This window comes from Petaurus breviceps, unplaced genomic scaffold, assembly GCF_028583685.1.
Source record: "Petaurus breviceps papuanus isolate PSGF00001 unplaced genomic scaffold, PetGlider_PUasm1.0 91133, whole genome shotgun sequence".
NCBI classification, from domain to species: Eukaryota; Metazoa; Chordata; class Mammalia; order Diprotodontia; family Petauridae; genus Petaurus; species Petaurus breviceps.
The window spans coordinates 13,460,674-13,482,963 of NW_027187419.1; the positions used below are offsets into that span (position 1 = coordinate 13,460,674).

Here is a 22,290-nt window from a genome sequence, read left to right on the forward strand (position 1 = left end):
ATCTGGGTCCAAAGAGCCAAAATGTGATCTGATCGATGTCAGTGGATGGTCTGGACTTTCTCAGCCTTGAGTTCTGAGCTCTGAGAAAATTTCAGATGTCGGCTGCTCAAGGAAGTCAAAGTTGAGGGGCCTCCATCTTCTGAGGCCAGGTGAGGATCTTGGGCCTTGGACAGCAACACAGAATGCTGTCAAATCTCACTGGGGCCTCCAAATGCAATACATTATCTTGATTAATGTGAGCAAGACCCAAGTAATAATTTTAGAATGGACCCTTTATTAAAAATGCCATGTGGCTGATCAGGCCATGTGGTGGGCTGAGCTGGCACCACCCATGTCTCAGGTACAGCAATAGCAGTAGCAGCTGGCAACAGCCTCTATGTCTATTCTTGATGAAGCAGTAGAACACCTAGCTTGTATAAATGAACCAGAGGAACAGGAAACTAAGGAAATTTGTCAGTTGTCAGTCTGTTATGACATTGTTTTTGTAAGAGATATAGGAAAAGAAAACCACTCTACCAAATTAAAAAAAAAAACACCAAAAAACTTAGTTTTCCCAATCTTGTGTGTTTCTAGATTGTTATAGAGGAGCTGTATAAACTAGGGGAAAAATGCTTCTTTTCATGCTATCATCTTGACCTCACCCCATGTACATTATGCTTTTCCTCATTGTGTTTGAAATTAAATAGTATATTGAGTTGTCACACTGTGTTGATGTATTCTGCCTTATGCTTCTTTGCATAAGTTGGTTTGAATATTTATACTGATGTAGAGCAATGCAAACTTAGTTTGGTGGTTTTGGTGTTGTGGCTAAAAATTTTATTTATTTATTTTTTTGTGTGTTGTATTTTAATTTATTTTGTCAAACTTTTACCTAAAGGTCAGTTAGGTGGTACAGTGGATAAAGTGCCAGGCCTGGAGTAAGGAAGACCAGAGTTCAAATTCAGTCTCAGACATTTACTAACTATTTCCCTGGCAATATCATTTAAGCCTGTTTGCCTCAGTTTCCTCATTTGTAAAATAAGCTGGAGAAGTAAATAGCAAACCACTCCATATCTTTGCCAAGAAAACCCTAGATAGGGTCACAAGGCATTGTATATGACTGAGAATGACTAAACAACAATTTTTAAGGTATACATACACACACACATATATGTGTGTGAGTGTGTGTGTGTATGTATGTATGTGTATAGATACACACATACCCCTAAGGCCTCCTGGGGGGTCAATAAAGTCAAAAGTATTTTCTTTTTTTTCCAGTTTTTTAAAAATTAATTTGTTTGTTTCCTTTTAGTTTACAGGATTCAATTCCACAATTCCTTGAATTTCACATTTTGTCCCCTTCCCTCCCCTTCCCTCCCCTTCCCTCCCCTTCCCCCCCATAGTGGCTTATGGTCAAGTATAGGATCTGTAAATACTTTAACATTATACATTGGTCAGGTTATAAGGACGGATTGTACCAGCTGGAATGAAAAATGGTAAAGAGGACATAAAACCAAATAAGAGAACGAAAAAGATCAGGTATTTTGCTTCCACCTGGATATAAACTTAGTTCTTTCTCTAGATGCACATTTTTCTCTCCATCATGAGTCTTTCGGGATTGACTTATATCACTGCATTGCTGAGAAGAGTCCAGTCTATCAAAGTTGGTCATCACACATATGTTGTGTCTGTAATTGTGTACAAATTTCTCCTGGTTCTACTCTTCTCACTCAGCATCAGTTCTTTTAAGCCTCTCCAGGTAAATATGAAGACTGCCTGCTCCTCGTTTCTTATAGCACAATAGTATTCCATAACATGCATATACCACAACTTGTTCAGCCATTCCCAAATTGATGGGCACCCCCTTAATTTCCAATTCTTTGCCAGTGGCTAAAAATTGTTCAAGCTGTAGGCAATCTTTTCATGAGACTTTTGGATCTCAGACCACAGCCAGAAATGCAACTCAGTCTGTACAAAAAGTCTTTTGCACCTTGGTATGTGCTTGTATTCTGATGGCATGGCCTTATTTGCTGTGTGGCTCAGGGTAACTCACTTAACCCTGACTTAGTTTTCTGAGTTGTAGAATGGGGATAATAATATACTTGCTCTACTTGTTTAAAAGGGTGTTTGTTAGTCACAAACATGGTAATGTGTGTGATAGTTATATGAAAAGTATATATAGCTTTTCACAGGTAAAATATTAATTTTGGTGTTCTGTAAGACTAAGCAAATAATAGTAACAAACAAGGGCTGGAATTACAAACATATCATAGTACTAATTATTGTAGCAATAGGTCCAAAATTTATTCTGACTTTTAAAAATATCTTTTAACATTAAAAAAATTACTTGTTAAATTTTCTTTTAATTCAGGATGGGTACCTGTTTAACTGTTAAAATCAATTCAACTAACACTTATTAATTGCCTCTGATAATTGTAGCATTTACATAATGCTTTAAAGTTTGCAAAGTGCTTTACATAGGTTATTTTATTTGATCTGCACAATAGCCCTCTGAAGAAGGTGCTGTTATTATCTTCATTTAATAGCTGAGGGAACTGAGGATAAGAGAGATTAAATGACTTGCCTAGGGCAATGTAACTCATAAGTATATGGGGCAGGATTTGACCTCAGGTCTTCTTGACTCCCAAGTCCCACACTATATCCACCATTCCACCTAGTTGTCTTCAGTGTGCCTATCATATGCAAGGCATTGTAATAGCTCTATGAATACCAGGTCAAAAATGAAATAGTCTTTGCTGTCATTCTAGTAGAGAGAATATACAAAATAATTTCAAGAGTTCTCAAAACTGAGGTGATTAAGAAAAGGAGGCAGCATCTGAATTGTGTTTTCAAGGAAATTTGGTATCTTATGAGGTAGGAGTGAGGTAGAATTTCATTCCAGTAATGGGAACAGCTTGTGGAAAAATATGGAGTCCAGAGATGGAATGATATGTATGTTGAATGAATAATAGGTCTGTTTGACTAAATTGTAGTGTGTGTGAAGGGGAAGAGTAGGAATAGGACCCAAAAGTTATATGGAAGCTGGATTATAGAGGGTTCTAAGTGATAGATGAAGATTTTGTGTGTTATCCTACAGCCAATAGAATATAATTAAATGTTGTTGAGTAGAAGAAATTATGGTCACACATATGTTGTAGGACTATAACTTTGGCAGCTATACGGAGTATGACTAAAGGAAGGGAGAGACTGGAGGTATGAAGCCTTATTAGAAAGCTGTTGCAGTAGTCTGGGCAAAAGGTGATAAAAGTGTTGAATTATGTTAGAGACTGTGTGAATGGAGAAGACAAGTGCAAGAGATGTTGTAAAGGTAGAATTGTTAAAACTTGGTAATTGATTAGCTATGGGGATTAGGGAACAGGAAGCGTCAAGCATGTCACCAGTGTTTTTGAACCTGCAGAACTGGAAGAAAGATGGTGTCACCAATAGAAAAGGTATAGTTTAGAAATGGGATTTTTTTTTTTTTTGCAGAGTGAGTATAATGGTATAATTAGTTCTTTTTTTGCATATGCTGAGTTTGAAATGCCTGTAGGGCATCCAGATAGAAGATGAACAGGAGGCAGTTAGTAATATGGGACTGGAGTTAGGGAGTAGGGATTAGGGCTAGAGACATAATTTGACATCATATTCATAAGATAATAAATTTGATTTTAGTTTTTTGAGAGATAATTAAATGCATGTGTAAACAATTATTTGGAAAGGTTAAGGAAATTAATTATTAACTGCACAGCATTATTTCTTGTATTACATATAGAATTCATATTTTGCTTCACAATTTAGTAATTCTTTGAAATCCTAATAAAAAATGACAGCCAATTTTCTTCCATTTCCTTAGCAGAAATCTTTATTACATTGCAGTTAGTGGAGAATGTTGTTCATAGACCATCTTGACCCATTAATATTTCCTGTTGATTTTTTGTGGCATGTTTTTTTACCCTCTATTAATAAGTAGTTTTGTGTTTTTGCTTTTTGGAGGGGGGAGGGCAGGGCAATTGGGGTTAAATGACTTGCCCAAGGTCACATGGCTAGTAAGTGTTAAGTGTCTGAGGCCGGATTTGAACTCAGGTCCTCTAGACTCCAGGGCCAATGCTCTATTCTCTGCGCCACCTAGCCACCCCCAAATAGTTTTTAGTATACCCAAAATAATTGCTAAGAATCACTTGATTTTTTCCCCCTCTTGTTACTTTCTCCTAATATTAAAGAATTGGAAATAAATTTTGATCATATCACTAGCAAACATTTAGTCACTATTATTTCTAATATGGGATTAATGTACTCTATTGTGAATAGGGTATATAATCACTACATTATATGACACTAGAATCTAAGAAATAATTTTATTTATATGGTGATGGAATTGGTTTGAAAATGTTTGTTACTAATGGATTTGCATGATTATTAGTAGAAATAACTAGCATTTATGTAGTGCTTTAAGGTTTGCAAAGCCCTTTACATATTAAGTTATTTGATATTTGATTAATTTCTATGCTGCCAAGCATTCAAACTCTACTTTGGAGAGCACATCTCCGGTAGGCTGGTGATGTTGTTTGAATGTAAAACGTATGCTTGACAAAAAGACTGTTTTATGGAAAACTCACGCAGGACAAGCATTTGCATGGTGGTCAGAAGAAGTGATACAAGGACACTCTTAAGGTCTCTCTCAAGAACTTTAGAATTGATTGTTTGACATGGGAGACACTGGCACAGGACCACTCAGCATGGTGTGCCAACATCAGAGAAGGTATAATACTCTGTGAACAAAGCAGAATTGAAGTAGCTCAAAAGAAATGTGAGATGCGTAAATTTAGAGAATCCACCCCAAATGTTCACATGAACTAATTGTGCCTGACCTGTGGTAGAACATTCATAGCTCATCTTGGTCTGACCCATGGTAACTTGACTTTAGCATAGTGATACCATTTTGGTCCTCTCCGAGAATGAAGGACAACAACTGATAGGCAAAATTTTTTAAAAGTAGTAGTTTTTTTTTCCTTGGAGTCCCTATAATTTGTAGCCATATATTATTGGTTACTAATACCTTTGTTAAATCCTAGTCCTCATGTCTCGTCATGACCCTGGGTTTTCTAAGGCTGTGTGTCAGTGGAACACAAACTCTGATAGTCCTATAGGCCTGATGATGGAAATGTGTGTCTGTTAGAGAGCCAGCCTGTGTTCGTAGAAGTTTATCACTGGAAGTTGGAGACTGAATTGTTGGGTTTGTTTTTTTCCTCTTGCCATAACAACTCATGAAAGCTGTCTAAAAGTATGTGGAGGAATTGAAGTCTGTATCAGTGGAGAGAGTTTATATACTTTATATAGCAGGAGTTTCCACACTGGTGAAATCATAGGCCTGTATCCTCTGGTCACCGCACATAAGACAGTAAGGAGGTAAATAAGTTTGGAACTAGAAAATTCTTAAAACAGTTCTCCCCAGAACTCAAAGTAACATTTTATGTAAATAGTTTAAATTGCTTTTCTTTTTTTTTAATGCGCTTAAGGGCTTAGCTCTATGTGCAAGCACATAACTAGCAGTAAGCTTTGCTTAAGGTGTTATTTGAGATTGTCTAATCCAGTGATTCTTAACCTGCCACCCATGAATTTATTTTTAAAATATTTTGATAATTGTCCATATTTCAGTTTCAGTATAATTGGTTTCCTTTGTAATCTTGTGTATTTTATTTTATTTTTTTGCATTTAAAAATATTCTGAGAAGGGGGCCAAAAACTTTTATCAGACTACAAGAGGGATCTATGACATACGAAAGGTTAAGAACTCTGTATTGAGTCATTCAGTGGAATCCAGGTTCAAGTTCTGATTTAATGATTGCTATAATTGTGACTTTGAATAATTCACTTAGCCTTTCTTCATTTCGGTTTCTGTATTTGCAAAATGACAGGGTTGGACTAGATGCCCTTTAAGGTCCCTTTCTGCCCTAAAGCTATGATCCACAATTCTTCCTGATTCAGTGTTTCTACTTTACAGACCAGGAAAGTTAGTTCTTTCCAGTTTTGACCCCAGCCAATTCAAGTCTATATTGTTCTCTTCTTTCTGGTCCCCTTTCCTCTTAAACTATTGAAGATCTTGCCCTTTCTAACCTCAGTGTGAGATTATTTCCACCACTTGCTGCCTTCATTCCCACTCATATGCTTCTGAACAAAGCTGGAAAATATTATAAAACTGTTGACTAGGTGTACTATGAACATATGCTACATAATCTCAACTAGGCCTTAACTATAACAAGGCAGTCCTTTTACAACGTGCTATTTGGTTCACTGTCTTACTCACCACAGTGACTTTTCTAAATCTTTTAGCCCTCCTCAAACACCATTGACTCCCCTACCCATACCCTTTCAGTTGAGAACCTTCCCCTATATTTTACTAAAGAAAAAAAAAGGCCTATTATCCAGAGCTCCCTCCTTTCTTCTCCTCCTTAATTCAGTACCCAAATACCTTCAAATTGTTATTTTCCTTTTTACCCCCTCACAAGAAGAGGTGGCTTTTCTTGAGAAGATGAACTCGTCTATATGCCCAAGTGTAAAGCCAATCACTAGCAGCTCTCCTGAGGACTGCTGCTGTGAATAACTTTAAGGATCTAATTTCATAGTATAGTGAACTCTCTATTCAGAAATAAACTAAAGCATAACATTCAAGAAACTAAAGCACAACATTCACAGCATAACAACTTATTACTAAGGTGGCAACATAATCTTAAACAAAATATATCATTCAGTAAGTTACAATCTCCTTAGTCAATACAGAGTGTCCAAGTAAAGCTTTCTTTTGTTTTGACTTGTGGCTGACTTCCAATCATCCTTAAGGGGTAGCAGAAAGTACAAACACCACCCACTCCTAGGTCACAGTAAATCACAATCTCATCAGCCAATACAGAATACTCACGTAAAGTCTTCTTTCATTTCAACTTGAGGCTGACTTCGAAACTCCACAGCTCCTCTTCTAGGGGCTGACTGCCCCCAGCTCTTGCTTGGATTCACCCAACTCTTGCCTGGATTGACAGAGCTCTTCCAGCTCTTGCCTGGACTCACACTTAGGCAGCTCTCTGCTCCTGTTTTATACCTCACCTTATGGGGGCTGCTCCACTCCAAGCTCTTCAAAGTTTCTGTTTCTAGGAAGACAAAGCTTAACAGAGCTACAACAATATTTATACCCATTAAGCTTAACAGAGCTACAGCAATATTTACACACATTGCCAGCACTATCATCTCAATTCACTTTCTGTCTGACAAAGTAACACAGATCAGTACTTCTGAGAATTTAAACACAAATCAACAGTTCTGTAACAATAGTAAAATCCTCTTTCAGGGCTTCTGTAACAGCAACAGTCTTCTTTCAGGACTTCTGACTAAGAACAACAGACAGGGTGCTTTTGTCTGACAGAATAATAGAGTGCTACAGCGTGCCGACATCACATTCTCTCTCTCAGCTCGTAGAAAGTAACACAAATCAACAGAGCACTGAAATCACAAGCATTCTCCCTCTCAGTTCTGCTGGTCCCAGCTCTGCTTGACTTTTGCTCTGCTCTGCTCTGCTCTGCTCTGCTCCTTCCTGTCCCACCATTCCCGTTCCTCCTGTTATGCTCTTTTGGCAAGCTCCTCCCACAGTGGGCTCCACGTGATGACATTAGGCCTGTTAAGGACAGGAAAGGTCTCCAAACTCCCTTAGGTCTATTAAGGTCAACACAATGTATACATTTATATATTATATATACAATAAATAAATATATATTCTATATATAACATATTAAATATATATAAAATATATAATATATAATATACTGTTTCCAACAAAGAGTTTTGATACAATCAAAGGTGAGGTTCAAAGGCACTGCAATAGCTGGAACAAGTTGCAAAGTACTACTTTGCTTGCCATTACACCAAGTGATCTCATTCTATCCCATCTTCTCTGGCAGATTATTCTCTTTGTTACCCTGTTCTGTCTCTTATCTTCTATCTTTCCATGTCTATTCACTGCTTCCTTGCTGTCTGCAAACCTGCCCATGTCTTCACCATCCTCAAAATACCCTCTCTTGATCTATCTACCCCCACTACTGCCTGTTCTACATATTTCCCTCTTTTTTTTTTTTAAGCAATTGGGGTTAAATAACTTGCTCAAGGTTACACAGCCAGGTGTTTCTGCGTGGGTGCTAAGTGTCTGAGCCTGGATTCAAACCCAACCATCCTGACTCTGGGGCCAGTGCTCTTATTCACTGTGCTACCTGGCCGCCCCAACATATTTCCCTATTAATTATGGCAAAACTTCTTGAGAAGGCTATCTACAATAGTCGCCTCAACTTCCTCTCATTTTTCTTAACTCTCTATAATCTGACTTTTGACTTCATCATTCAGCTGAAACTGTTCTTCTCATTTGCCAGTAATCTCTCAGTTGCCAAATTTAATGACTTTTTTTTTTTAAAGCGATTGAGGTTAAGTAACTTGCCCAAGGTTACATGGCCAGTTTTTTTTTTTAATGTGGGTGTTAAGTATCTGAGGCTGGAACCAATCCCGGGTCCTCCCGATTCTGGGGCCGGCGCTCTTACTCACTATGCCACCTAGCTGCCCCATGACCTTTTCTCAATCTTAATCCTTCTTGACCTGTCTGCAGTCTTTGCACTATTGAACACTTTCTCTTTGATGCTTTCTTCTCTCTGAGATACTGGGATATTGTTCTATCTTGGTTCTTTTTACTGTTCTGACCACTCCATCTTAGTTGGATCTTTGTCCAGGTCATGTCCACTAATTGTGGTTGTCCCAAAGGGCTCTATCCTAGATCATATTTTCTTCTCTCTGTATGCCATTTCACTCATCAACTCCCATAGATTCAGTGATCATCTCTATGCTGAGGTCCCCAGATCTGTATGTCCCCCGTCACCTCTCCCCATCCCTCAGCCTATTCTTTATAGGATTAAATACAAACTTCTCTGATTGGTATTTAAAGGTTTTTACAACCTGACTCCAATTTAGCTTTTCAGGTTACCATATAGCAATACTTGGATCAGCCAGACTGTCCTTTTTAAAAAATATTTTATTTTTTCCCCATTTACATGTTAAAACAGTTTTTTGCATAAAAGTTTTGAGTTCCAAATTCTATGGCCCCTTCCCACCTTTCCATCTTTTTAAATTTTATATAATCAGAATTATCTGTTTTATGTTAATTTTCTCTGTATCTTGTTTGGTCCTAAATTCTTCCCTTATTCATAGAGCTGATAAGGTAAATTATTCCATGCTCTCCTAATTTGCTTATGATATTGCCCTTTATGTGTAAATCATGTACCCATTTTGACCTTGTCTTGGTATGAACTGTACTTCTTGTTGCTTATTTGACAAATCATCTATTTGTCTTTGCATAGTCCATTTACCAAGTCTGGAAAATACTACCTCTTCACTTTTGCTGTTTAGAATCCCTAGTTTCCTTGTGACTTTTAGCTTAAAATTCTTCTTTCTTACTTCTCTCAGGTCCTAGTGCTAATAGTCCTGTTTTCTTCTCCTTTCTGTTATTCGACCCCCTTTTTTGGATATTTTAAAAAATTTATCTGTATAATGTTGACTTCTCCTATAGAATATAAATTCTTTTTTTTTTTAAAGCAATCGGGGTTAAGTAACTTGCTCAAGGTTACATGGCCAGTTATTTTTGGGTGTGGTGCTGAGTATCTGAGCCCAGGATTTGATCCCCAGCACTGGAGCTGAAGCTCTTACTCGCTGAGCCACCTGGCTGCCCCTAGAATATAAATTCTTTAGAGGCAGGAATTGTTTTTTTTTGTTTGGTTTTTGTCCTTTGTATTCATAGAGCTTTGCACAGTATTTGGCACATAGTATGTGTTAATGCTTATTGATTAATTGATGTGTTACTATTGAAATTCAACCCGTTCTTCAATACCCAAACAAAATATGATTTCTTCCTTGAATCTTTTGTTCATTTTCCCCCTGAATAGAATAATTTGCCCACTGATTTCCACTAATTTTCACCTTTTTTGAACTCCTATAGCATTTTATTTTGTTTGTCCCATAGATGCCTTTTTCTCTCTCTCATATCTGCTACTGTATTGTAAATATCTTCATGCTGGCACTAGGTCATATACATGCTCACATTCCCCAAAGTTTGTCATCCTACATTACATTTATTAAACTCTTAATTTGTTGAATTGGATTGAATTCTAAAAACAACTGACATGAATGTAGTGCTTTAAGGTTTTTAATGTACTTTACCTGCATTATCACATTTGTTTCTCACAAATGGTGAGTTGATAGGTTAAAATACTCTAATGATTCAATAGATTTGTGATCTAGACAGTGGAGTTAATTTCCTCCAACAATGCAGATTGGAACTCATCATGTAGCTATTATCCATGCGCTCCCCAAAGTTCACCATAAGAAGTTCTAATAGTGAGCTGAGATATGGAGGCTTTTCTTACATTCTTTTGACATTTTGAATATTACAGTATGTATATTTAAAGATCTGATTGTCTAAGAGTCCTCAGTTAACTATCTTTTTGGAAATATAGATTACAGAGGTAATAATTTAAACCACATTAAAGTACAATTTCAAATTTAATTTTTTTTGTTTGCCCTCTAGTTTCAGTGGTAGAAGATGGTGGATTAAGTTGGCTTAAAAAATCCTACCAAAGAATGAAAGAACAAGCTGAGAAACAAAATAGAAATTTTGAGGATGTTGTAGCAGAAAGATATGGGGTAAGTATCTCTTTTTTGAGGAAATTTTTTTTTTGAAAATTGAAGGAAATTAACTAAAGTCCTTTTACTTTTGTTACTATTGTCTGCCATGAAGACTTTTGATTGAAACTTCATTTTAAATTTGGAATTCTCTTTCTGGTGAAGACATTTATACTCAGAATTGTTAGCATATAAAATGAGTTCGTGATATTGTTACCATGAATCTTAGAGACAAATAGGCTTAAATTATTTCAAAGTTTAACTTTAAAACATTTTAAAAATACATATTTCTTTTTTTTTCATAGTCAATGGAGACATTTCAGTTGAGATTGGAAGAAGCTAGAAAAGCAGCATCAAAAAGTGACAACTATGGAAGAGAACGGTGGAGAAAGTCAAGATACTTAGATAAAGACCAGAGTGCTCAAGAAAGCAAAAAACAAAACATGGAGAAACATGTTATAGACAATACCAAGAGGGACACTTGTAGTGAATATTCAGGTGGCAGTTATAGCAAAGTAACTATAACAAGTGATCAAGTATCTAGTAAAGATAAATCTAGAAGAGATGAGAGAGACAGTAGGTCACGATTTATAGAACCAGATAGAAGTGAATCATATCAACTGAGAAAAGATTATGACTCAAGGAAAAAACAAGACTTTTCTTTACTTGGACATATCAAACATAAATTCTTGAGACCTTCTGAAGATGATGAATTATCATTTCATAGTAGAGATTCTGAACCACCTAGCTCCTCAGCATTGTTAGGTCAAAACTCTTTGAATCATAATTTTCTAAAACCTGATGAAAGCACTGAACAAATTTCATTCTCATGGAGCCATGAAAAGAGGGAAGGGGAGAAGCAGAATTCAGATCAAAAGTTATTTAAACCCATTAGAAGTACTGCGGATATTCAAGAAATTTCAAAGAACATGAAAGAAAAATCACAGGAAGAAAATCCAAGTCCTCCCCCTGAAAAAAGAGAATTTCTACAGGAAACTAAGACTTCGTTATCAGGGTATTTTATGATTTGTTTTTCATTTTGGTTACTTAATATTTATTGAAGGCCCATGAAACTCAGTAACTCACTGAGTGTTTGAAGTACCTATTAGTGAATGAGGTATGCGTCCTTAAATTTCCTGTAGTATAACGGAGGAGATAAGTTATATAAATCTATGCTTATAAAATAATTATTAAACTGTAATAAGATAAAGACATTGGGTTTATGGATTATGTTGAATATCAGAGTTGTACAATTAAATCAGGTTAAATGAACAGTAATCATATAAGCCTAGTTTTACTGTTGTGATCTCAGGTAATTAAATTCCGTTCTGGTCTTGTAATTTTATAACTAATCCTGGGTATTAAAAGAAATTTCATGGTTGATTTAATCACTGGTACTTGCTGAGTAAGTCTAAATAAATGCATTATTTCAGTGGTGTCAGACTCAAATAGAAATGGGGGCCACTAATCCATGCATGGGTAGCTAGATGGTGCAGTGGATAGAGTGCCAGGCTTGAAGTCAGGAATGCTCATCTTCCTGAGTTAAAATTTGGCCTCAGACACTTATTAGCTGTGTGACCCTAGACAAGTCACTTAACCCTATTTGCTTCAGTTTCCTCATCTATAAATGAGTTTGAGAAGGAAATGGCAGACCACTCCATTATCTTTGCCAAGATGGGGTCATGAAGAGTAGGGCATGACTGAAATGACTGAATAACAACAGTCCATGCATAAGGATTCCTGTGGACAGCATATTGACTTAGTTTTAAAATGTAATTGTTAAGTATGTTTTAGTGTATTTTAGTTTATTTTGTTAAACGTTTTCCAATCAATTTTAATATAGTTCTGGCTGAACTGGGGAGTGCTGAGTGAGTTTGGACTTTGTGTTTGACACCTCTGTATTACAATTTTTGATGGAGACAAATAGGAAAAAGATTTCCATAGTCCTTATCTTATAGATATGATTGAGAGATGTGAGCTTAATGATAAGTACCAGTTAAACTACCATGCTCAAAGATGGATTGATGTAAAAAATAAATCTAGAGAGAATGCTTCATTGGCCTGCTGTAGGGTTCTGCCCTCAACCTTGAGGTTTTTATCATTTTTATTAGCAAATTGGATGAAGCTACAGATGGTGAAGTTATCAGATTTATAGATGATTTGTGTCATTTCCTGGGAAGGTAGTAGCTAATACTTTGAAGTATAGAATTAGAGTCCAAAAGGAGCTTGACAGATTCTGATGGTGGAATTTCCTTCATTATAAATTTTGTTAATTTAATTTGTTTAGTTTTATCCGTGACCTATTATGAGTAATTCAGATTTCTAGCACATGACATTCTCAGTCTGTTATTAAAAGATGATAAATTGGTTACAATAAGATGAACTCTATTTTTTATTTCCAAATTCATTTTATTAAACTCTGTATATAAGAAGCCTTTTCTGGCCCCCCTTAATGCTAGTACCTTCCTTCTCTGATTTTTTTTTTCAAGTTTATCCTGTATTATATCTTTTTTGTATATAGTGGTTTGTGTGTTTTCTTCTTCATTGGACTGTTGGCAACTTATGGTAGGAACTGTTTTTTGTTTTTATTTTTTGCCTTAATTTGTATCTCCAGTGATTAGCGAAAAGCGTGGCTCATAGTAGGTGCATAATAAGTGGTCATTGACTTGACAGCTTTGATGGGCAGTGAGTTTCTTTTTTTTTTTTTCAGTAAGTTTCTTTAGTTCCAGCAGTTTTGGCTTGAGTATATTAGGGTCACTGATGTCTAGACTTGCAAACCTTATAGCTCTAGTTCTAAGTCTCAGACTAGATATAAAATATTTTTTAACAAGAGCAACTTAGAATCATGAGAGCCAGAATTTGAAAGTGGTAAAGTGTAGTTGCCAGTATCATTTTCAGAAGTGAAATTTGGTAAGATCAGCAGCTTTATGGGTTGACAAGGAAAAGACAGTGATTACTATTATGAAGTTGATTATGTTAGAATAATGATGGGGACTCAAGAAAAATAGGGGAGAAGAAATATTAGTAATTGGAAAATAGAGCAGTGAGGGCTTGTGGAATATTGGGTGAGTGTGGCCCATAAAGTTTTTGTTTTATGTACTGGCAATATCCTAGTCGTCTTTGAATGTCATCATTTGGTCCCAACATGAGATTATTACCTTGTTTGCTAATATTGTTCAAACATGTTATTTCCCTTACCTCTTCTGGCTGTTATGTGCTTTGGACATCTGAAATTTTTTCTTTTACCTGTGGGTACAGTGATCTTGAATTCAGAGTTTATTGCAAATTTATTTATCCTTTTCTTTTTGCTTTCTGTGGTAGGTAGGATGTACAAGCAGATATTTGTCAGGTAATACTAAATGCGAATAAGTTTTTTAGGAAATTTCAAACAGAATATTTTATGGTGATGGAAAATAAAAATATCCCTATGTTTTAAGTAAGCTTGTGTACAGAATTTATAATTTATGTATTTGATAACACAGGGTCATTCATTTTACATGATATAAAGCCTTAAATTTAAAAGGAACCTTTAGATGGGACAATGTTATTGTTCTAGCAGCACCTACTTGCAAACTGTGTAATATTGTAGTCTGAAAGGAGGAAAGAGAAGGCAAAAATTTGGCATCTTTGGATGTAGAGGCTTAGAATCTCCACACATGGAAGAAACCATGACTTAGCCTACTATGAGGCCTTGGAAAAAAGTCAATTTTGCATTTGGGAAGTGATTACAGAGCCTTAGAAGTGTCATAAAGTAGGTTCAGTAGAGATAGTACTGCTGGTTTGCTGCCAAATTGAGAATGTTCTTGGGGCAGAGGCCCCTTATTAAAAGTTGAAGCCCTTATAAAAGTTTTGAATTGTATCACTTAGAGGATTTTTTTTATCTTAAAGCAGGAATTTTATAGTAGAAGTTAGTGGGACAGTAAGATTTGTTTTATAGGTATTCCTATAGAAGATTATTTTAGAAAATGAGAAATACTTGTGTACTTTTTCTTTTTGGATTTAAATTTGGTTGTCATAGTAATAATTGTGTCCTTCAAGCCATCTGTTTATTGTTACAAAAGCTTAGGCAAATTGAATCTGTCCAGTGCTTTTATCCTGAATAATAGTATCTTTGTTTTGGTGATAACCATATAAAGCAATATATTTTTTCATTTATCGTATACTTAGAACACATTTTAATGCCTCACTATATTTGACATTTAATCACTGCCCTATTATATAGTGTGTTAATGAGCCTCCTAATTCTAAAATTAGATACTACAAAAGATGTTCAGATGATTTCACTTATGTAATTTATAATCTTTGCATTCCAAAATTGGACAGATGTGTCTGCTTAGACCTACATATTGTCACACATATTTTATTTGTTTAAAAATCAGGAAAATTTTGACTATTAATTTCAAGTAATTGCCTTAACTTCACTTTAGTTACAGCTTAATATGACAGTATTTGTGTATGTATGTATATTTGTATATGTTCACTGTCTTAAATGATGCATTTGTAAATGAACATAACATGTCTCTCCTGGTTAGATTCTAAGCTTCTTGAAGGCAAGAGGTGTTTCAATTTTGTCTTTGTATTCCAAGCACTTATCTCAGTGCTTAATTAGCACATAGTAGGTGTCTATGAAATAAGCAATTATTGGAAAACATCAGACTGTGGCCTTGAAAGATCCATTTTGAGACAAAGTGGTCTAATGGAAAGGACTCTGAATTTAGAGTCGCTAGATCTGAGTTTACATCTTGACTTTGATGCTGCCTGGTTGACCATGAACAAGTTGTTTAATCTTACTGAGCTTTGCATAATTTATATTCTGTTTTGAAATGCTTAATTACTTTTCACACATGTAAGGACACACATGAATGGATGGAAAGACTGAGCAATGGCAATAGGCATGTCACTTACTGAAACTCTCAAAATGCACAAAGAAGGGGAAAGAGATGCTGAGTCAGGTGACAGTTATATCTCCTTTTTCTTCTTTACTGGTGGTAGCCTGGCTGAAATGGTGTTAGCAAGACATTGGGCCATCCACTAGTGAATAACATCCTTGGCACTGCTGTTTCCTATGGCTGAATTAGAGTTGGCCTCTAAAGAACCATGAGAGGAGGTTTTGTAGGAATACCAAAGAGGCAGTTCTTTATCTATTCCTTTTCTTCCCTACATCTTCATATAAATAATCGGTTGGCAGGTATTAAGTGAGGAGAATTAAATTTGGTTGGAAAGGAGCATGAGATAGGTTAAATAGCCAGAGGAATAGAAAGCAGAGAAAAAATCTATGAGACGAACAAAGAAAAACGTGAATGAAGCAGAGACTCTTGTGCATGGGGGAAAGAATAAAATTTAAAAGGCATTATCTAGAACAAGCATATAATCCATATTGGCTCATCATGCTTACTTAGTGTAGGATATATGTATAACTACTTAGCAAATATAGATAATAAAGAATGTTAGAGAAAGTTTTCAGTGCAAATATTTTGGGAAGTTAATAGAATTGGGACTAAATTGCAAATTGAGTAATAGCTTGTTTTTGTAGAAAGCCAAACTTTTCATCATGGAAGAGAAAATTTTCAGTGCAAATATTTTGGGAAGTTAATAGAATTGGAACAAGATTGCAAATTGGGTAATAGCTTGTTTTTTAGGAAGCCAAAATTTTCATCATGGAATCCTGATTGTATATACTGAAATTCAAATTAATTGCATTTAAAATAGAACAAGAATGATGTGTACATCAGAGTACACTTTGACAGTAAGCCCAACATGATATTTTCCAGCCCCCCAAAATGAAGATAAGGATGCAGACGGTAATACCAACCTACTGAGGCATATAAAAATAATAATAAAACAAGGGATCACACTAATGCAGTAACCTTACTGTTTATTTTAATTGTTTTTCATAGTGTAGACTGAGGGAGCATGAGAAGAGCAAGAGGCTCTTCTTCCTGGATTTGTTTTACTGAAAATATTTTTGTTTTATTTTAAGTGCTGTTATCTTAAATGGAAAGAGATGGTTGGAGAAATTTCTCTAGAGATTGTTGCCAAGATCGTCTTGGCTGAAAAGTTATTATTTAAAATAAACTTCTCTTTCACACTTCTAAAAATATTTCATCTTTGAAAAAATAATTTCCTTATTATAATAGCAGTCCAAAGTTTTAATATAATATATCAAGTACTTTGAATATTATTATTCAGGAGATTTTATACCCCATCTCTCTCTCTTTCCACCTCTACACACACACACACACACACACACACACACACACGCGTGCACACACACACACACACATTTTTTAATTGTATCCTTACAGTATTCATGGAAAACTGAGAGCTTTGTATTTAGGTGATGTAGAATAACCTAGACCAATGAAATATTTAATAATAAATTAGTAGAAGGATTTGCCTCATGAAAAAGTGATTAAATGGAAACAGGAGAATAATTCAGGGGAATTTTGACAACTGAAGTACAGAGGATTTGTAGATGTTTCTTTTGGGTGGCTGGAATTTCAGTGATGTAGAAGAAGCGTTTGTTTTTCTTTTGTTAAGTGTGGTATGGACAAATATGGTTGGGAATTTGAGGAAGGAAGAAAATGTTTGGATTGTACCTTCTGAACAGTGAGGTGGGAATGGAGTGACAGATTGAAATAGGATTATTGAGACCTCAGCTGAGGTTATGTACCACAGATTTGTAGTAGGCAAAATTAATTTTATAGAATTTAGGGAAAAATGAAATATAGAGGAGAGGGGGGAAAAAGGATGAAAATAAGCATTTATTATATAAAACCTGCTATGTATCTGTCACTGTGCCATGTGCTTTACAAGTATTTCATTTGATCCTCACATTAACCTTGCTAGGTAGGTGGTATTACTGTCCTCATTTTGCAGTTAAGGAAACTGAGACAAACAGAGGTTAGGTGACTTTCTCAGGGCCACCCAGCTAGTAAGTATCTGAGCCTTCACATCAGGGGCTAGTCCTCCTTGAACACTCCATACACGCTTTTCAGGGCTGCTCATCCATCTTTGGTGTCCACCTTTACCCAATTCTCACCTGTGTCTCCGAGAAGTTGTAGCATGCACAGTGGCCACACCCTGGTAAACCGTCTCAGCAGATGGACTGAACCAGGTTAAGGGTAAGTGACAGGCCTCAAACTTGGTGAGTTAGGGGTATGTCTACCTAAGTTATGCAAAGACTTTCCCTGGTGGAATGAACAGATGAAAACAATTTATTCTAATAGCCATGAAGGAGGCTGAAGCAGTACTTGTAGCACTCAGATCTTGGTCAGGCATCAAAGATGCCAAGGTTATCACTGCATCCTGGGCTATCACCACCTATCTTTACTTTTGTCCTGCCACTGGACATGTATGACTGGAAGAGAGAGTGAGACTGATTACTTTGTGTAACTCTTCCTCACTTAAATCCAATTCACTAGCAAGTCAGAACATCATCTCGTGGTGTCATTGGTCCTTTTCAAAAACAAAGGATGAACAACAAATATCTGAAGCTAGATTTGAACTTAGATCTTCCTTTTTCTAGGCCAGGAATTCTCTCTACTATATTACCTAGCTGCCTCAAATAGGGAATATTCTTTAGTAAACATCATATGTTATTTGTTTGAGGTTCTGGGTTAGGTACTGTGGAGTTTAGTTCCTGTCTTTTAGGAATTTCCAATTTTAAATAGAGATGACATCTATACCCTTGAACCAGGTCATCAGCATCCCTTTTGACCTCCACAAACACAAAAAGTTTTTATTTCAGCAGAGAAACAACTATAAGAAATATAAGATTGATAAGTGCCATAACAGATATAAACCAAGGAATTCAGAAGAGAGATGATTTGGGTTATATTTTTATATTTAATGTTGATATTGAAGATGATAACCATGTCACCTTTACTACTTCGGGGTCATAGTTGGAGAGAGAGTGCTTAGTTTCATAGAAATGTGTCAGGTTTGAAATGTGACAGTAATCTTAGCATGGGATATGTTGAATTGCCTAATGCCATATTGGCTCTAGGGATTTATGGTTATTACGTTTGCTTTTTTAAAGTAAAACTCTTAGTATGCTTTTGAAAAGTCTCTGGGAACTTTGAATATATTCGTTTTTTGGAACTTGAAGAGTAATCCAAATGTCAGAAACTATATTTTGACTCTTCTTTGTAAGTCACTTCTTAAATATGTTAGGGATGTGTAGATTAGCTTGAATAATGCTGTGTGAGTTAGGCAATTGCTTTACTCCCCTGTGTTAGGGAACGAATTAGGACAAAATAACCTTCTGTGAGCAACTAACTCTCCAAGCAATGTTAAAATATTGGTGAACTTGAGGAGGTCACATGACTTATGTAGCTAACAGAACTCAGATCTATCAGTAGTGCCAAACACCTTATGAAGTCATCAAAAATAGCATGAAGTTTTCCTTCACTTTCCTTATATCCATCTTGTATCAAATCCACATTACAGTTTGGAGAGTATAGTAATGAGCCCTCATAACTATCTGGAATATTCATTATTGGTTATTTTTTTGGCTTATATCCTATAAATGTCTAATAGCATTGATTCATTTGATTTATAATTAACATAATCTACAGAAAATTTTAAAATAATACTACTTTTCAGCTTGATACTATTCTTTCTTCAACCAGATACGATTCAGAAGATGGACCTAGTCACCTTCTAACTGAAGATGAGATGAATAAACTTGGAGCCAAGATTATCAAGGCAGAATTAATGGGAAAAATGGTGAGTCTTTTTTTTTTCTTTTTGGAGGGGGGAAGGTAGGACAACTGGGGTTAAGTGACTTGCCCAAGGTCACATGGCTAATTTTTGTGTTAAATGTTTGAGGCTGGATTTGAACTCAGGTCCTCCTGACTCCAGGGCTGGTGCTCTGTTTACTGCACCACCTAGCCACCCCATAAATGGTGAGAGTCTTATTGGTTGTTTTCATAGAGAATGCTGATTATCATATTACTTTTATTGAGGGTCATAAAACCATACAAGGACTTTGTAGATCATCTAATCTCCCAACCCTTGCCTTTTACAGATGAAGAAATTGAGTCCCAGAGTCCTAAATAAAACTGTTCAGTTTTGTTTAAATACCCTTTTATGGAAGGGTTTAGTTCCTTATTAAATTTTTTTAGGTGCCATTTAAATTCTTCTCCTAATTTCCATAAGTGTTTATATATACCGTGTTTCCCTGATAATAAGACACTGTCTTATTAGTTTTTTTGGAAAGAAAAACACCAGAGGGCTTATTTTCAGGGGAGGGCTTATGTTGTCCTGCCTCAGCTCTCCTCCGCGGCACTGCTCTCAATGGCGCCAGCAAGCAAATCACTGGGGAAGAACAGGATGACGTGCTCACTGCTGCAGCTCTGATTGGATGCAGCTCGGAGCGCGGCGTGCATTTCACCCGGGGGGAAGGGGGAAGGATGGTGCATACAGAGGGTACCATAATGTAGCGTGTAGCTCAGGGGATCACCTTCACTACAGCAGCAATCTCAATAGGGCTTATTTTCAGGGGAGGGCTTATTTTTAGAGGAATCTTACACAGTAAGGGGAGGGCTTATTTTCGGGATAGGTCTTATTATCGGGGAAGCACGGTAGTTCCTCAGTATCAATCTCCATTTCTTGAATAAATGTTGATGTAATACTATCTCTTTAGAAGGAACTTTGTCTATATACTCACCTCTTATTGATTCATGAATGAAATACCTTTGTTAGAGCTTTAATTGTCTTAGGGAACATTATAGTACTGTTTCATTTTAAATTCTTGTTTTCTTGCTTTTAAATAAAAAAATATTATTTTGATACTGTATAAAAACTCAAATGCTCACCTATAACCCTCTCTTTCTTTTCCCTATCTGCCACTCCCAAGATATAGTATCTGACAACTGGTTAGTAGAATGACCTCTCTGTAATGGAAATGCAAATTTAAAGATCTCCCCTGCCCCTAGGCTAAAGTGCACCTGGAGCCTGGGGTGGGAGACTTGTTTTTCAGTAGATACTTCTTGATTGGCCAGTGAGTCAATAAGGTTGTTACATTCTCTGAGCCAGGAGAAGGGTATATAAGCCCTGATGTGTAGCTTTGTTTTGGGGCTCACTTTGAGAAGTGTTCTGTGATTTAATCTGGATTGTGGGAAGCCGTTGTTGAGAGCCCCCCTCGGCTTTGAAAAACCCAGATGTTGAAACCCAGATGTTGATTTGGTATGGATGTAATGGTTGGACAGTTTGAAAACCTGTCTACTTCATAATTCTGTCTGTATATTCTGAAGTTCGGGGTGCTGACCTTTTTCCCCTGAACTAGGTAAATGATACATATCTGACTGATTAAAGTAAGCTTGTTAACCCATTTTGAGTTGCTTTCCTTTAACAAAGCAGATCTAAGAACCTGTGGTGGCAGCCACCCTGGGGAGGCTTGGGATGCTTGCTGCTACACTTTCCTAAGCTGGAAAGGTTTGTCCATTGTGTAGCTTCACTGATATTGAAATATAAGAATGAATAAAGCTTTTAAAAACTAAATGGATGGTATTTTGAGATTGCATAAGAAATACAAAATATCCATAATATAATAGAAGTGTTCAGTTCTAGTTTGTTCTCTTATGCCAAGGAAAGTAATGTGTTTTTTACATGGCATATATTTTCTTTATCCCTTATCGTTGGTCATTTTGGACTTTGGAACAGAGTTGAAGAGTTTGCAAGAAAAAGAGAACCAACAGAGGCATTAGTTGAAGTTGTCAGTGAGAAGGCAGTCCAGTCCATTCTGCTTCTATTAAAAGAAAGTATATCTTTGTTCATTGAACCACTGTAGGAAGACACACTGTTTCTGTGCTGTCACATAAATCTGTTTAATTTTTTGCTTTATGGTTTCTTGCTTTATATATCTTTTTATATAAAACTTCTTAGCCAACTAGAAAAAAAATGAAATAGATTCTAAGCTTTGATCTGAAGCAATAGATGGTAAAGTAGATGATGGTTTAAATATCATGATGTGCTTAGGTGATGCTAGTAACCTTTAAGCCCTACAGCATTTGGAATTTATCATATGTAAGGGAAGTAGAAAATAATATCATCCATAAAGTCACTTGGATTTTTCAAAGTGAATATACTTTTATAATTTAATTAGAATTCACAGTAAAACTGCATATTGTAGATAATTATGGAAAAATGTGATTGAGATAGCAGGGTCATAAACATGTAATAAAAACCCTCATTTTTATTTTTAAAGGACTTAGCAGTACAACTTAAAGCACAACTTGACAAAGCACGCAAATTAAAAGAAATAAAAATGCGAGAATCAACAGGAACATCTGAGATGGAGGTAAGAAAAAAAATCATTTGTGACTTCATTTTGCATGTAAGCTACTTTTGGAGGATGGCACTAACAATTGGCAATGTTTTAATAATAGTTAATCAGTGAACATTTATTAATAAATTAGGGGACATGTGTTCTAGATATGACTCAGTAACTAGAAAATTGTCTTTGGGCAAACCATTTAACCTCTTGAATCTCTCCTCATCTATAAAAAGAAAAAAAAATTACTGTTTATTCTGTTTTGTGTTTGACTTAGTATTTGCTGAACATGAAAATAACCGCAAGTTTGCTGGATGATACTGTAGCTTCATC

At 35.9% G+C, this 22,290-nt stretch overlaps 1 protein-coding gene across 1 annotated transcript in view; it reads left to right on the forward strand.

The window, feature by feature from the left end:
- The window catches only part of CWF19L2 (CWF19 like cell cycle control factor 2), a 158,895-nt gene that overhangs the window by 50,664 nt on the left and 85,941 nt on the right, over window positions 1-22,290 (forward strand). The window contains exons 7-10 of the mRNA XM_069080361.1: window positions 10,585-10,700; window positions 10,985-11,694; window positions 19,313-19,409; window positions 21,892-21,984. Of these exons, the coding sequence (XP_068936462.1) occupies window positions 10,585-10,700; window positions 10,985-11,694; window positions 19,313-19,409; window positions 21,892-21,984 (1,016 nt within the window). The remainder of the gene's footprint in view (window positions 1-10,584; window positions 10,701-10,984; window positions 11,695-19,312; window positions 19,410-21,891; window positions 21,985-22,290) is intronic.